We start from the raw sequence: 14260 nt of genomic DNA on the forward strand, positions 1-14260 counted from the left end.
AGAAAAATTAAAAGTATTATATAAAATTTTTTCCACAAATGTTTCCTTTAGCGTGGCGTGACTTTGTGAGTGGTAAAACGGAACTTATATATTCTGATAGATAGTAGGAGCGTTTTCTGATGCTCTAGATCCAGATGATACATATTTCTTTAAATGTTTCGTATAACTTCCTCGTAGATTCTTCCATCTAATTTTGAGATTCCTTCTTAGAGATTCATTATCTTGATTTATATCCTGTACTTGATTTTTAATTTTAGTTTGTTTCTGTACCTCTTTTAAAAGAAACTTAAATTCGAAACCAACACTATAATAATTGTTTTAATTTCTCTGTGGTATTTTCCTAAAAAATATTTCATAAAAAATACAATAAACAGAATTGCAGCACTCTTAATGAACCTATGTACCAGTTAAAGGTACTAAATATAGTAGTTATTTACTAAAATTATATTGCTTCTTGTTTTAATTATTTAATAAATTTGAAAATAATTCTGTTGTCTACATTTAAAACTATGTAAGAGTGAATTATTATCTGTGCTATCAAACAGAACAATGGTTGGTAGAAAGTCTTAACATTTTCTGTAAAGCAATTTATCTTTTTTAACTTGACAATTCATTAGACTCGCTTATTTACGGTGGAATCTTCAGTTATATAATGTTGAGTCTAACAGATGTTACAAAATTAAATTTTTTATACAAAATTTGCGATTTAGATGACACCATAGTATTATTGTATAGTACTGAAGCTATTTTCTTGTCGCATCTTAAAGTAATTACTATTTTAGTGAGAGTAAGCCACGATTGAACTTTAAAATAAATTGATTGACGTTTCAGTTTCCACTTTGGAAATTGTTATTAACACTAGAAAGTCGGGCTTAGCATACCTACCTAGAAAGCCCGAAGGGATCATTTTGCCCCCAAGTTCCTAAATGAATAAAAACCAAGTTTAGAATTAACTATTTATTTGGGAATAAACAAAAAATAAAAATAAACAGTTTTAAGAAATTATATAAACTCTTGACGATAGAATTTGATACAGTTTGCAGTTTTTGGTATTTGCCACACATTGCCTTGTTACAGCCGTGGCACTCATTGGAAGTATGATTTCGTGTACAAAACATTTTTAACTGACATTTTTTTCTTTTTTGGCTAGTAACAGTGCTGGTGGTTGGTAAATCCGGTGGTGCTGGGTATAGTACCAGATTTCGGGAGGCAAGGTATGGAGCCCGTAATTCTTCACACAGCTGAAGAATAAACTTACGACGACTGATTTTACTTCCAGTAACTTCTTTATAAATAATCCATGCATTTATTGCTCCTAAGTCAAGAATGTTATAAAACACGTGCATTGGCCATCGTCTTGAAGCAACTTTTGTAGTATAAAGACGCGCCATTTGGTCCACTACATCAACCCCGTATTTTGTTTTATTATAAAAACTTACTGTTTGAGGAAGTTTTTTTCCATCGACAGCAACATCCACTGATTGATGTAATGAGCTCAACAAAAGCACATTTTTGTGACTCTTTCCTTGGTATGCAGTAAGTGTTATCTTTTCGTCGCTCTGGAATATATGGGTAACATATAATTCTCCATTTTTACTCTTTACGCTTAGAGGAACTTCCTTTCTGTTGCGATTCAAAGTACCCACAAGACTTGTTTATTTTTGTTGCAATGCCTTGGCCAATTTTAACGATGTAAAGTAGTTATCTGTCGTAACATTTTTGCCCTTTCCCAGTTGATTTTCCATTAACCGCAAAACAACATGTTCACCAACACTTCTATCTTTCTTGCGTAGATGATCAGTGCCAGTATAAGGGTAACCATTTACAATATATTTTGATTCCACGCATGTCAAAAGCCAAAATTTTATGCCAAACTTATCCGACTTATTTGATATGTACTGTGTGAACGGGCACCTGGCTTTAGAAGGCAGTAGTTGTTCGTTCACAGTAAGGTTTATTCCCGGTTTGTAACATGCACCACTATTTTCTATAAATCCATTCCAAACCGCAGAGGTTAGAGCAAATTTGTCGGTTTTCAATCGTTCAGATCTCGTTTGATTTATGTCAAATCTGAGATATTTTATAATATCCTTAAATCTGTCTCGTGGCATAGTTTACCTAAAAAACTGAGGACCCCATACTGTTGACCACAAGCTGTTGGTTGGGAAATTTTTGGCGTCGTAGACTCCTCTTGCGTACATAATAGCAAGGGCAGCCTCCAGTTCTTCCAAAGTTATAGTCCATGTGTCATTTTTCAAACATCGATGTGCTTCTGCAATAGTGCATTCTTTTATATGACGTAACAGGCTGTCGTTGATTATTAGATGCCAAGCACTTACCACACAATTGTTCCTCACGTTCCTTTTTGCATACGACGTAGGACCTGATTCCTCTCGATAAATGTTGTGCTGAGCGCGGCGTCCTGTAATGAGCAAACATTCAATGAATATGAAGATACTAAAAATCATAATCTTACCAGGTACTGATTCAGAATCAATAACTTTCCACGTTGTTACGTCTTTCGATTGTTCGGTGTCTCCGATTGAAATAGTTTTTCCTTGTTGACCTCTTTTTCTCTTGTGACTTGGCTTAGATTCACTTGGATTCACGATAAAATTAGCTGACTCGTGCTGTTGAGTTGTAGAAGCAGTGTTTACATAAATTGGTGAGCCTTGTACAATAAAACTTTCTAACTGATCTGAAGCATCCGAGTCACTTGAATCATTATTTTGTGGTGGTACGTATTGTTCATCGTCTGACTCATTATTTTCTGCAAATTCAGATTTACCTACCGAAACATCTTCTTGTATTTTTCGTATTTCTTCAAGAAGTTCAAGCTCTGATAGTCCACGACGAGACATCTTTACAGTCGTCTTGAATTTTCACAATTGAACGAATGTTTCAATATTCTAGAAACAAGAGTCAGCAGAACCTAATAAACCGCTCAATAAACAAAATACTTTCAAGGAACAAACAGTATGTAACAAAATATCTTCTAGGAATAAACGTACATAAACATAATTTTATCTATCCTACAGAAAGTTAAAAGAAATCGTCAAATTTCCGAGAAAACGATAATAATTAATACAGGGCCAGTTTGGCCCCTTCAGACTTCTATGGTAGGTTTGTTAGAAAATCCATTTAATAAATTTAGTAAACAATCTTTTTTTGCGTTAAATAAGACTTTGTATCAAAATATTAAAAGTCATAAAATATGAAATTATTATTGTGTCAAATAAAAGAACTACAATAACTTCAAATCGCAACAGGGGCCAAATTGGTCCCTCCGACTTTCTAGTGTTAAAATACAAATATTAATAAATTAGATAAATTTTGTTTTTTGTTACTTTGTTAAAAATTCTAATAATTTAATTTTATCTGACTCATTTATATTAACAATTCAAACATCTAAAATGAGACGACTGCTAGAAACAACAGACATGAAATTACTCCGACGAATATCAGGGAAAAGTCTGTTGGATAGGAAGAGAAGCGAAAACATAAGAGAAGCATGCAATATAGAAGACATAAATGGATGGGTGACAAAACGGAAACAGGAGTGAAACGAACACATAAGTAGAATGGCAGAGGATAGGATAGTACGAATAGCACGAGATAAGTCACCAAATGGGCGAAGAAGTATTGACAGACCAAGAAAAAAATGATGCAATAATTTAAACAATTTAGGAGGCTTATATTGAAAAAAAAAACCGTCTTTAAAGCCTACATACAAGAAGGAAGAACAAGAAGAAAATGTTTTGTTTACCGACGAAACTACCTTTAACAGAAATGGCATTACAAACCATCTTAACACGCACATCTGGCCGAAGAAATCTCCTACCCAAAAAAAGGTCTCTCATCACCAAAGAAATTTTAAAGTCAATGTTTGGACAGGAATTGTGGATAATAACCTAATAGGGCCAGTATTTCCTCCAAAAAATTTAAACGGTGAAAATCATTTACACTTTCTACAAAACGTCTTATCAGAGTACTTAGACGAGGTCAATCTCGCAGTCACGAAAAATATGTGTATTTTACAGGATGGCGCTCCAGCGCATTACCAAAATGAAATAAGAGAACATCTTTTCGATCAGTATCCAGAACGTTGCATTGAAAGGGGCCCTGATGCGCCTATTTCTTGGCCACCCAGAGATGCAGATATTAACCCAATTGACTTTTGCTTGTGTAATTTTATAAAGGGGTACGTATATTCCGTACCAATTATGAACGAACTACAACTAAGGAATAGAATTATGAAAGCTGCAAATCGATTTCGTTAGAAGTCCATAATTTTTCAAAATATTCGATTTTTCTTTTTACAACGATGTCGAATGTGTACTCAGGAAAATGGGAGTTATTTTGAACGTTTGTAAAATCCACCACGTATTTGTAATTGTTTAAGTAAGATTATAGAGACCTGGTAATAATATAAAAAATTATTTATATTTTAAATTTTGTTAGGTATGGAACATGTTGTACCTAGGGACAATTTTTACAATTTGATTTTTATAAATTAGACAAATAAAGATATTAATAAATAATAAAATCTGGACAGTTGATCATACCTTTGTAAAGCTAATTCAAAAAGGACAATTTTCCAACTTATATATTTCTACCCATTTTATCACTTTTTTTGTATGTATGTACGTGTCCCTAGCAACAACCGGTCTGTTGTACCTACGGACACGAAGAGTTGTACCTAGGGACACGAGTTGAAGTACCTATACAACCAGAATTTAAAGTGTAAAACAGAAATACTTCCTAATATTCGTGAAAATTTTATCGAAAATATAAACTGCTAATAATACACAGACTACCCTAAATTAATTTTATCAAAAGATATTGGAAGGATAAATGTGTTTGATTGTCGAGAGGATGAACCTTCTGTACGTGGTTGAGGAAGTTTTTGTATAATATCGCTGATGTTAGTTGTATATTTCTTTTTATCTTCAACCGTAAATGTATAGCCATGTGCAAGGGATGAGCTTTCTTTAAATATTTTATTTGGAACTCTGTTTCGTCCACGTTTCCTGATATTGCGGCTACAAAATATCCTGAATACTTTTTCTCTTTTAAGTGCACCAAAATGAAATCACTTTTCTGAAGATCGTCTGGAGTAAATTGAATGGAATCAATTCTTAAATCTGACAAATAATTATCATTACAATTACTGCTGTCACTTCTAATCTCAAAATCAATTTGATCTTCCTCTGACGACGTGTCTTCAATATTTAACTTACATTTTACTTTTTTTACTGTCTTTCTTACTTTCTTTTATTTCATTAAATTCTGGGGTGTCGGTAAGAATGCGAGACCTTCCTTTTTTGCGCCCCTCTGAAACGTTCCCTTTGCGCGGCAAAGCTTTTGGAATGGCACGAACCTCATATGGTGAAATAAAACTTAACATAACAGGAATTCGTTCTTGAAAATCCAACTTAGCTTCTGGTGTGAAAGTTGACGTTAAACCAGAACATGAAGGCTCAGGGTCTGTTTCGGAAGCATCACAATGCGGTGGATCGGGGTCAGAATAAACAGGAAGGATTGATGAAGGGTTGTGTAAATATGGATCCTCTAGATCGGTTATGTTAGATGGCAAAAAGTCTTGTTCAGTAAAAATATCACTGTTGAAGGGGTATAGACCTGATACTTGAAAGCCCTTGGTTATATTGTTTGGACTAAATGCCTTCAAGTATGCCGTATTTGCCAACTCTCTTAGATCATAAATGGTAACTGGTTTCCCTGCGTTACCAGGAGAACTCATCCAATTAGTCATTGCATTATTTTAGAAAGACTTAAAGGGTCCAAAAACAGATAAATCGAGAGGTTGCAATCGGTGTGATATACGGGGATGAAGAGTAACTAAAATGACTCCCGAACGTTTTGCCAAGTTAATAGTGGGTATGGAAACATGGCTTTCGTAGTTATCTAACAATAAAATAACCTTATCCTGCAAAGTAGGTTTAACATGTGATATAAAATGTTTTAGGAATTTAAAAAATACATCTTCATTGGACCATCCACTCGGATTTGCAGCTTCTATTGCTCCAGGTGGTGCCCCTTTCAACATGTGACTTTTAAAATTCACTCTCGGAAACACAAATAAAGGCGGCACAGTATTTTCAGCAGCATTAATACAACATATCACACCTCTTTCTCCAGATGTCATTCCTCCTATTTGCCTTTGTCCTTTTGGTGCTAAAATTTTAGGAGGTTGCTGCATATTAGTAATACCCGTCTCATCGACGTTAAAAATTTGTGATGGTTCAAAGTTTCCTTTACTCAACGCATTTTTATACGATTGAAAGAAAATAGCAACTATTTCTTTATTGAATGCAGTTGCTCTGGCCAAACTTGTACCCTCGGGTTTTCTAAGTGACAGAGATGCAGAATTCTATTTCGAAAACCTCTAAGCCAATTATTTCCTGCTTCTTTTGTATCGTCCCAGCAAGCAGGATATTTTTTTTATTTTGCTTTGCATATTCATATGCCAGTTTTTTAGCGTTTATCAAACTTAGGCCATAATGCATTCTAGCAGCTGTTTTTAAATAGTTTACCAGCTCCGTTTGCTTGCTTGACTTTATAATTCGGACTGTATATAGAATTGTTTTGATCTGATGTTTTAAAATTTTTAATGTGTCTTGCTAATGCAGACTTCCAAATGGCTCGCTGCGGCACGAATTGAAACACTTGAATTTAAAAAACTTCCCGAACAACATTCTCTACATTGACTTTTAAAGGTCCCGGTCTTCTCTCCTTTTCTTTGCTTTTTATCATAATGAGTTTCTGAAATAAAACATTGTTTGGTACTAATACTTTTAATAATGTACCTGGGGACGGCCCCATGTCCCTAGATACAACAGGGGGACTCCATGTATAAAAGCAGTAAAATAAGTCGTTAGCCACAACAAATACAACGGTTTGATTAGTGGATTAGGTAGTCTAAATTACGATTAATATCACCCTAACATGATTATTTACTACAGTCAGATTGATAATTTGCAATAAAACGAAACAACCGGTAAAAATACTTACTTTGGACGTCAAAAATTACAAAATGGCCACAGCTTGTGTTAACACTTCACGAACATGTGCACAACTGAATACAATAGAGAGGATCACTGTTGCCGATATGTTTTGTAAATCTAAGGTTTGTCTGATATTTTGTTTGGCGTTAATTTAGCCTGTCCCTAGGTACAACCGTCCCTAGGTAGAGCATGTTCCCCTACTCAGAAATTGTTGCAGAAAGAAGCGGCATCTCAATAAAAAAAAAAGTTTTAAAAATATTGTGTTTAACTAATGGTACTACAATCTTAATTTAACTGGAACGATTTGGTGGGGGGGAGGGAAAGGATGCGAAATGTTAATTTAACAGTTTTCTATATATTAGAATCTAACTTCAAATGGCTGTAACTTTTTTATGTACACATTTGTACTACGGTAAGTTAGGTTCAATCGAACTATTTTTGGCCCCAGAATGCGCAATTTAATTTATGACATATATATTCTATCTTTGATTATTCATCCTTTCGACCTGGCCATACCATTTGAGGCTTCTGCATTCTATATTTTTCAGGATATCGATATTTACGTATTCCTTAGTATTTCTTACTCTATCTATTCTAGTGATTTCGCATAATCTACGCCAATAATTTATTTACATCGCTTTTATTTTTTTATTTATTGCCTAAAGCTCTGAACCGTATGTAGCAATACTTTCTATGATCCTTTTGTATATCCTAATTTTTGTGTTTCGGGTGATGTGGTTATTCCAGAGTATACTATTCAGTTGACGTATTGCTGAATTACCTTGACCAATTCAAGTAGCTATTTCTTTTGTATTTTGACCATTGTTTATAATCCTTACACCGAGATATTTATATCTATCGGTATTTTCGATTTGTGTACCTCTTATATATAGGTACTCTGTTTTTGACAGATTAAATGATAAACACTTAGTATATTTTTCATCTATTTGTTGCAAAACGTTGTTGGATATCATCTTGATCTTCTGCAAGTATTAATTGGTCATCGACACTAACTATACTCTGCATAAAGAAGTCAAGTCCAGGACTTGGCTGGTTTTTGCAAAATATTTAAATATAGGCAACTAATAATAAGCTTCAGTTTCCATATTTTTATAGTCGTACTGTCCATATATTTTTTAACTGTGCAAGAAGATTTACCCAACTAATTTTAGCTGAAAATTAGATATTACTGGTTTATATACTGGACTTCTTAATTGTTCAAATCGTATTTGGGAGTTTTATAATTTTATACCTTAAAATTTAATTGCTTGTAGCTAAGCTAAGCTAATATAACAGACCTCCAAGAAAACGTTTCTTCTCATATATTGAAACAATATTATACAAATTATACAATCATCTTTATGTTTATAATTAAAACAGTAATTTTCTTCAACTTGTTATTTATAGAAACAATCCTTTAACCAAGAAAAATAGGCACCTCCGCCTCCAGCTCGACTCCCACAAGAACTCGTTATTTAACTCGAAAAGTATCACTTATCTGTTAGAAATGAACATTTATTAAAATCAGCGCTGATTGCAATTCTGCATGTGAGAAATAACAGTGTTCTCTTTGTTGTAGATTCGACCTAATTCCTGGAAATCGGATCCGCAGCTGAACCAGAAACAAGTCAAAAGGTAACTAGTTCTAGTTTTAACTGTTAAGCGGCTTGTGTTATCGCTACGTAAGTTTTAATAGATATCATTATTATACTCAGTATGTTGCTTAGTCCGGAGATTTATTTTATATATTATGCATCTTAAGGTTTCAAAGCTATCATGGGCGCTGCCAGGATTATTTTCAGGGGAGTGCATTTGCATCTACAAACTATTAACTAATATAAAATATAGAACTATACGACGTATATAGCTCAGTAGAGCTCCGATTATTCGAACTAATTGGGGGACATAGGTGTTCGGAAAACCGATTTGTTCGAATAATCGAACTATATTGTTTATAGTCATACATATTCATCCACGAGTGAATAAAAGCTAAATTTATATACATATATATTTATTTATATATCTAATGACAAATAAGAATTAAACAAAAAATATTTTAAGCGTGAATTACTAACGCTTAAAAAAATCTTCAATTTTCGTATGCCGAAGCAAGCCTACCCGTTTACGTGGATTTTGGTACCCGGGATCATTATCATCAATTCATCCATTGTTGAACTTCTTCTTCATCACATCCGTCGCAATTGAGTTAGATAGATAGAATTTATTCATCCACAAAGTTTACATAATTCTTACAAAAAAAAAAATGTATAAATCTTATCGGACTAGTCAAAAATTTAGTACAAAAGAGTAAGTACAATATATAGTAAAAGTACACATGATTAAAATAAAAGAGTGATTACAATAAAATAAATAAGAAATAAAAGTTACAAATACAAATTTAGAACTATTGTTGCAAAAATGTTAAAAATTTAAAAATCCATCAACACTGTAGAATGTGTTGTCCATTAAAAATGAATACACAGTTGCTAAAACCTTTATCTGAAGAATTACTGGGAGTTAATATATTGACTATTTTATTATAACATGTTATTCCCATATATTCAGGTGCATGCTAAGATACACCTTATCTAGAGAAAGGTTGTCGAAAATTTGATTTACCTTTATTATCATGTGAGTGAATGTCCTCATTTCTGTCAAACTTGAGCTTGTTTTCTTCAATGTGCTATATTAATTGGAAAATTAAAAGGCTAGGTAGTGTTAAAATATTGCCCATTCAAGAAGAGATGAGCAACCCCAAAGCTCCCATATTAAGCCATATTGAAGTACAGACTGGACTAAACTAAAGTAAATCATTCGCAATATATTAAATGAGGCAGTTTCTCTTAAATTACGCGTTATATAGCTACATGTACTTATCTTTGCTACTACATGATTTACGTGAGTTTTCCATGTAAGTTTGTGATCTAGGGTTACCCCCAAAAATTTCGTTGTAGTATAACTTTCTACTGATTTGCCATTTACATGTAAATAAAAGTCAGAATTTGGAGTTAAGTTTTTTGGTAAGAAACGCATAAAATGTGTTTTTGTTACGTTGAGCTTCAGTCCATTATTTTTACAATATGCTATTGTGCTAAATTCAGCAGACTCAACATTGGTACTTTCCACCAGTTGTATGGGTTCACTGTGAGACATGAGAATATTGGCATCATCAGCATACTGAACAATTTTATCTGGCATTGAACAAAATATGTTTAGGTCACTTACAAATATTGGGCCAAAGGCCCCGGTATTGAGCCTTAAGGTACACCCATCGTACATTGAAGTGGCCTCGACGTTACATTTTCCACTGTGACTACTTGAGTTCTATTACTTAGATAAGATAGGGCCCAATTGTACGGTATACCACGCATTCCAATACCCTGCAATTTTTATAATAAGAGTTCACGATCAACCGTATCAAATGCACGACTAAAGTCATAAAAAAGACCCAACACATTTAATTTATCATTTAATGCTTTATAAATAAATTGAAGACAGTCAGAAATAGCAGTATTTGTAGATTTCTTTTTTCTAAACCCGTTTTAAATAACAGGAAGAATTTTAAAATGTTCTAAATAATCTGTTAATCTATTTGAATAGGCTGCTTCAAATATTTTAGAGAACTGACTTGACATACAAATCAACCTTGAGTTTGCAATATCCGTTGCAGATTCTTTATTTTTAAAAATAAGGATTCCTTTCGATTCCTTTATATCTGGAAATATTCCGCATGAGATAAGATACTGGTAAAGCTATATGAGTGGCAACATGTTTCAAAGCTTTTCCATCAATTTCGTCCACCCCTGCAGCTGTTTTAGAAGCAGTTTTTAATACAATAGATATAACTTCTTTTTCAGTGGTTGTTGATAAAAAGAAACTTGAATTGAATTGATCAATTTGTATGGTACGGTTAGCAACTGATAGTTTATTATTTTTTACAGCATTAATAAAATAATTGTTGATTTGATCAGCTTTATGATAATTTTGTAAGTCACCGTTGTTACTAAAAGTTATTAAATTTTGATTTGATTGACAGTTTTTACCTCCATTTTTATTAATTATTTTCTAACTTTCCTTCATTACATTATTGCTATTTCTAAATTTATTATCATATTGTTCCTTTTTATCTTTTTTAACAATTTTTTGATATTCCTGTTTAAATTTCTTGTATCGCTCCGAATACTGTGGGTTATTGAGTTGTTTTCTTAATCCATTCATCTGACACAATTGATCATGCAAACCCTTAATATGAGGTGAAAACCACATGATTTCTTATCAGGCTTTCTTTTCCCTCCTCTTCTTTTTCAAAAAGTAACTTACGTTAGACAGAAGGAAGAAATCCTGACTGAGAAACTTGAGAGAATGGTTTCAAATACCAGAAGCTGCGAACATAATACATGCGGCACAAAACAGAGAAACCTATCGTTTGATGGTCGCCAACCTTAGAAGGTAGAAGACGGCACATAAAGAATAATGATAGATTTACCAACTTTGTACTCATTGGATAACTTGGTTGCAGATTAACTTTCCTCTAGCAGTTTATTAATATCGTATTTATCTTTCTTTTATGCAAATCCTTGTAAATATTTCAAGAATTTACAATAGTCTACATAACTAATCTATAAAAAAGTTCATAGCTATAACCCTACATAACTAATCTATAAAAAACTTCTCCACCATTTCGTAGATTTTCGGTCTATATCATATTATGTGCTAACGTTTTGATCGGCGAGATCTACTTCTCCCATAAAATTATTGTAAAAAATAATTGCTTTTGGACTCAGTGAACTCAGTCCAATTGTACTGTGATAATTGGACATCAAAATCACTTGTTTCGTATCTTTCTATTTAGTCGCTAAAATTTTTTCGGATGAAAATAAAAACTCCATATCACCTTTAAAATTTTGTTATTTTCAAATTTGTCTATGCCTACCCGATTGGTCATGTAGATTCCTGAATATGGAAAATTTAGGGTGTTTAGTAGGTTGAATGAAGTGAAAAATCTATCAAGGCATAGACACACATCTGGTGACCGTATGGTGTTTGCTAGACTTTCAACAACTCGTTCTCCTAGAGTTTCAGTCGTTGGCATGGATTCTTTTCCCGAGTAAATATTGAAATCTTATATCCTGTGAAAGAATTACTTCGTTGTCATATTTTTATATCTATTTTTACTGGCTTCATAGGAAGATATTGCTTCAGTGCAGATCTTCTTTTGAACTTAGTCATTGATCCTTCGATGGACTGATGGGAACTCTCAGTCCTCGCCTTTACAAAAGTTTGTTTCAAACAAGAAACCACTTCATCGATGTAGTATGTTTTTGATGTATTAACATTTATTTTAGGATTATCATATTAAGACTTAAATAGCAGGAATAAACGATTTCTTGAAATAGCTTTTTTTATAAGGGAATTCGGAAGTGAGTCGTTTTGTGACCAGTAGTGTGAGATAGATGGTACTTTATTGTAACACATAACCAAAGTACATAGTACAACTAATCACTGTCATCATTTCGTACATATCTGTTTGTTTAATTTTATATTTTTGTTTTTTGGAAGTGTTGCATTCTTTGATTTGTACAGAAAGCAATATGTAAAAATAAACTACGCGGAAATAATTTTAGAAAAATATTAACAGGACGAGAACTTTTATCAATATTTAGAATTTTTTTCCTATTTCTTTTGGTAGGAATTTCTTTTTTCGGACGAAAGTTTGTATTTGGTATATTCCATTGTGCAGTCAATGCATTCCTTTTAGACTCATCTTCGGATGTTTCCGCGTTATCAGAACTTTCTTCGTCGAAAGCAGTGATATTTACATCTACACGGTCAGGAGTATTTTCAGGTACTTCATCAGAATCTCAGGCGAAATCGTCACCAGGTATATAATCAGACTCTGAGGCAGCATAAGGTTCTTCTTCGGATTCATTTTCAGAATTATTTGAGAGGTTGCTAACATTGTATTATTTACGAGTTGTTGATGGACTTGTTTAGTTAACATCAATTTAAAGGTTACAGACGTGATATGTAGGTTGCATAATACTAGGTAATGAGTAAGGAATGTCTAAAAATACGGATGCGTTTAAATAATATTGGCTTTGGGGACAAACAGATGCCAGCAGATTTTTAAAAATCCGCTGGGACATATATGTGCCCACAGTAATGAAAGGGTTAAAGGTATATTGACATTTTCGTCTCTGACGACTGGACTATCCTCCCTATTATATACAAAAAACTAAATGAACTTTGAAAATCTAAAAACTTATCCTATATTTTAGAATGTAAATTTTATTTTAGAATTTATTATGAATAGGCACGAACCTCTAATACGCTTTTAATTTGGCTTTAATTTAAAAGAATGGTGTGGATTTTAAAAGCGCCTATAAATTTGGAGAGTAAATATTCATAAGCTTTGTAATTTTAAATCGGTAAATGTTAATAAATTGCGTGTTCGTTGAAGAAGAACCACATAATATTTAATTATGAGAATTATCAACTAGTTCATTTTCTTTTATAATAATGTTAAAAGCTATAATAAGTACTAAACTATAATGTAAAAGATTTGTTATTTTAAAATAAGGATAGGAATGTTTATTGATTAAAAACTATCTTAGAAAATACACACTATGCACATTGACAAATCATGCCAAACTGACCTTATGTAATTGAATGCGAACTTTATGTTACAAATTGAGGATCAGATTTTAAAAACCCTATTCACATTTACAATTCACTAATAAAATCAAAACTTGATTACGGGTTAATTGTTTACTCTTCTTCAAAGAAAACTACTTTCTTAACTCGAAATTATACAGAATACAGCATTACAATGTTTAACGGGTGAACCATCTTTAAAATTTAAAAGAATGAATCTTTTCTTAAGTTGCGCTTCAACAATTCAAGCGATAAAGTCGCATCCCTGTCTTTATCATTCCATCGCGGAGCGTTTCAAAGAAACTTACATTACAAACAGACAAATCCTCCATTCTACGACATAATTCGAAGGTACTGATGGTCTTATAGTATCCAATTTCCAAAATTCTTTGATGTAAAGAATATTCATCATCATCGTCATCATTGGCTTTTACAACTCTTCGTGAGTTTTTGCCGCGTTTACTATTGCCTTCCATTGATTCCGATCCTGTGCTATTATTTCCCATGGTCTTACTTCCATCTTCTCCAGGTCTTCCCTGACTGCGTCTTTCTACCTTTTTCTAGGCCTTCCTATTTATCTT

The 14260-nt window shown here is 32.9% G+C and overlaps 1 protein-coding gene across 2 annotated transcripts in view; it reads left to right on the forward strand.

Annotated features, from left to right (window-relative positions):
- LOC140448012 (uncharacterized) overlaps positions 1-14260 on the forward strand; it is a 124436-nt gene that overhangs the window by 81250 nt on the left and 28926 nt on the right. For both annotated transcript variants that reach the window (XM_072541051.1, XM_072541050.1), the window contains exon 2: positions 8605-8660. In XM_072541051.1, coding sequence (XP_072397152.1) covers positions 8605-8660 — 56 coding nt within the window. The remainder of the gene's footprint in view (positions 1-8604; positions 8661-14260) is intronic.

Source organism: Diabrotica undecimpunctata, chromosome 8 (assembly GCF_040954645.1).
Source record: "Diabrotica undecimpunctata isolate CICGRU chromosome 8, icDiaUnde3, whole genome shotgun sequence".
NCBI classification, from domain to species: Eukaryota; Metazoa; Arthropoda; class Insecta; order Coleoptera; family Chrysomelidae; genus Diabrotica; species Diabrotica undecimpunctata.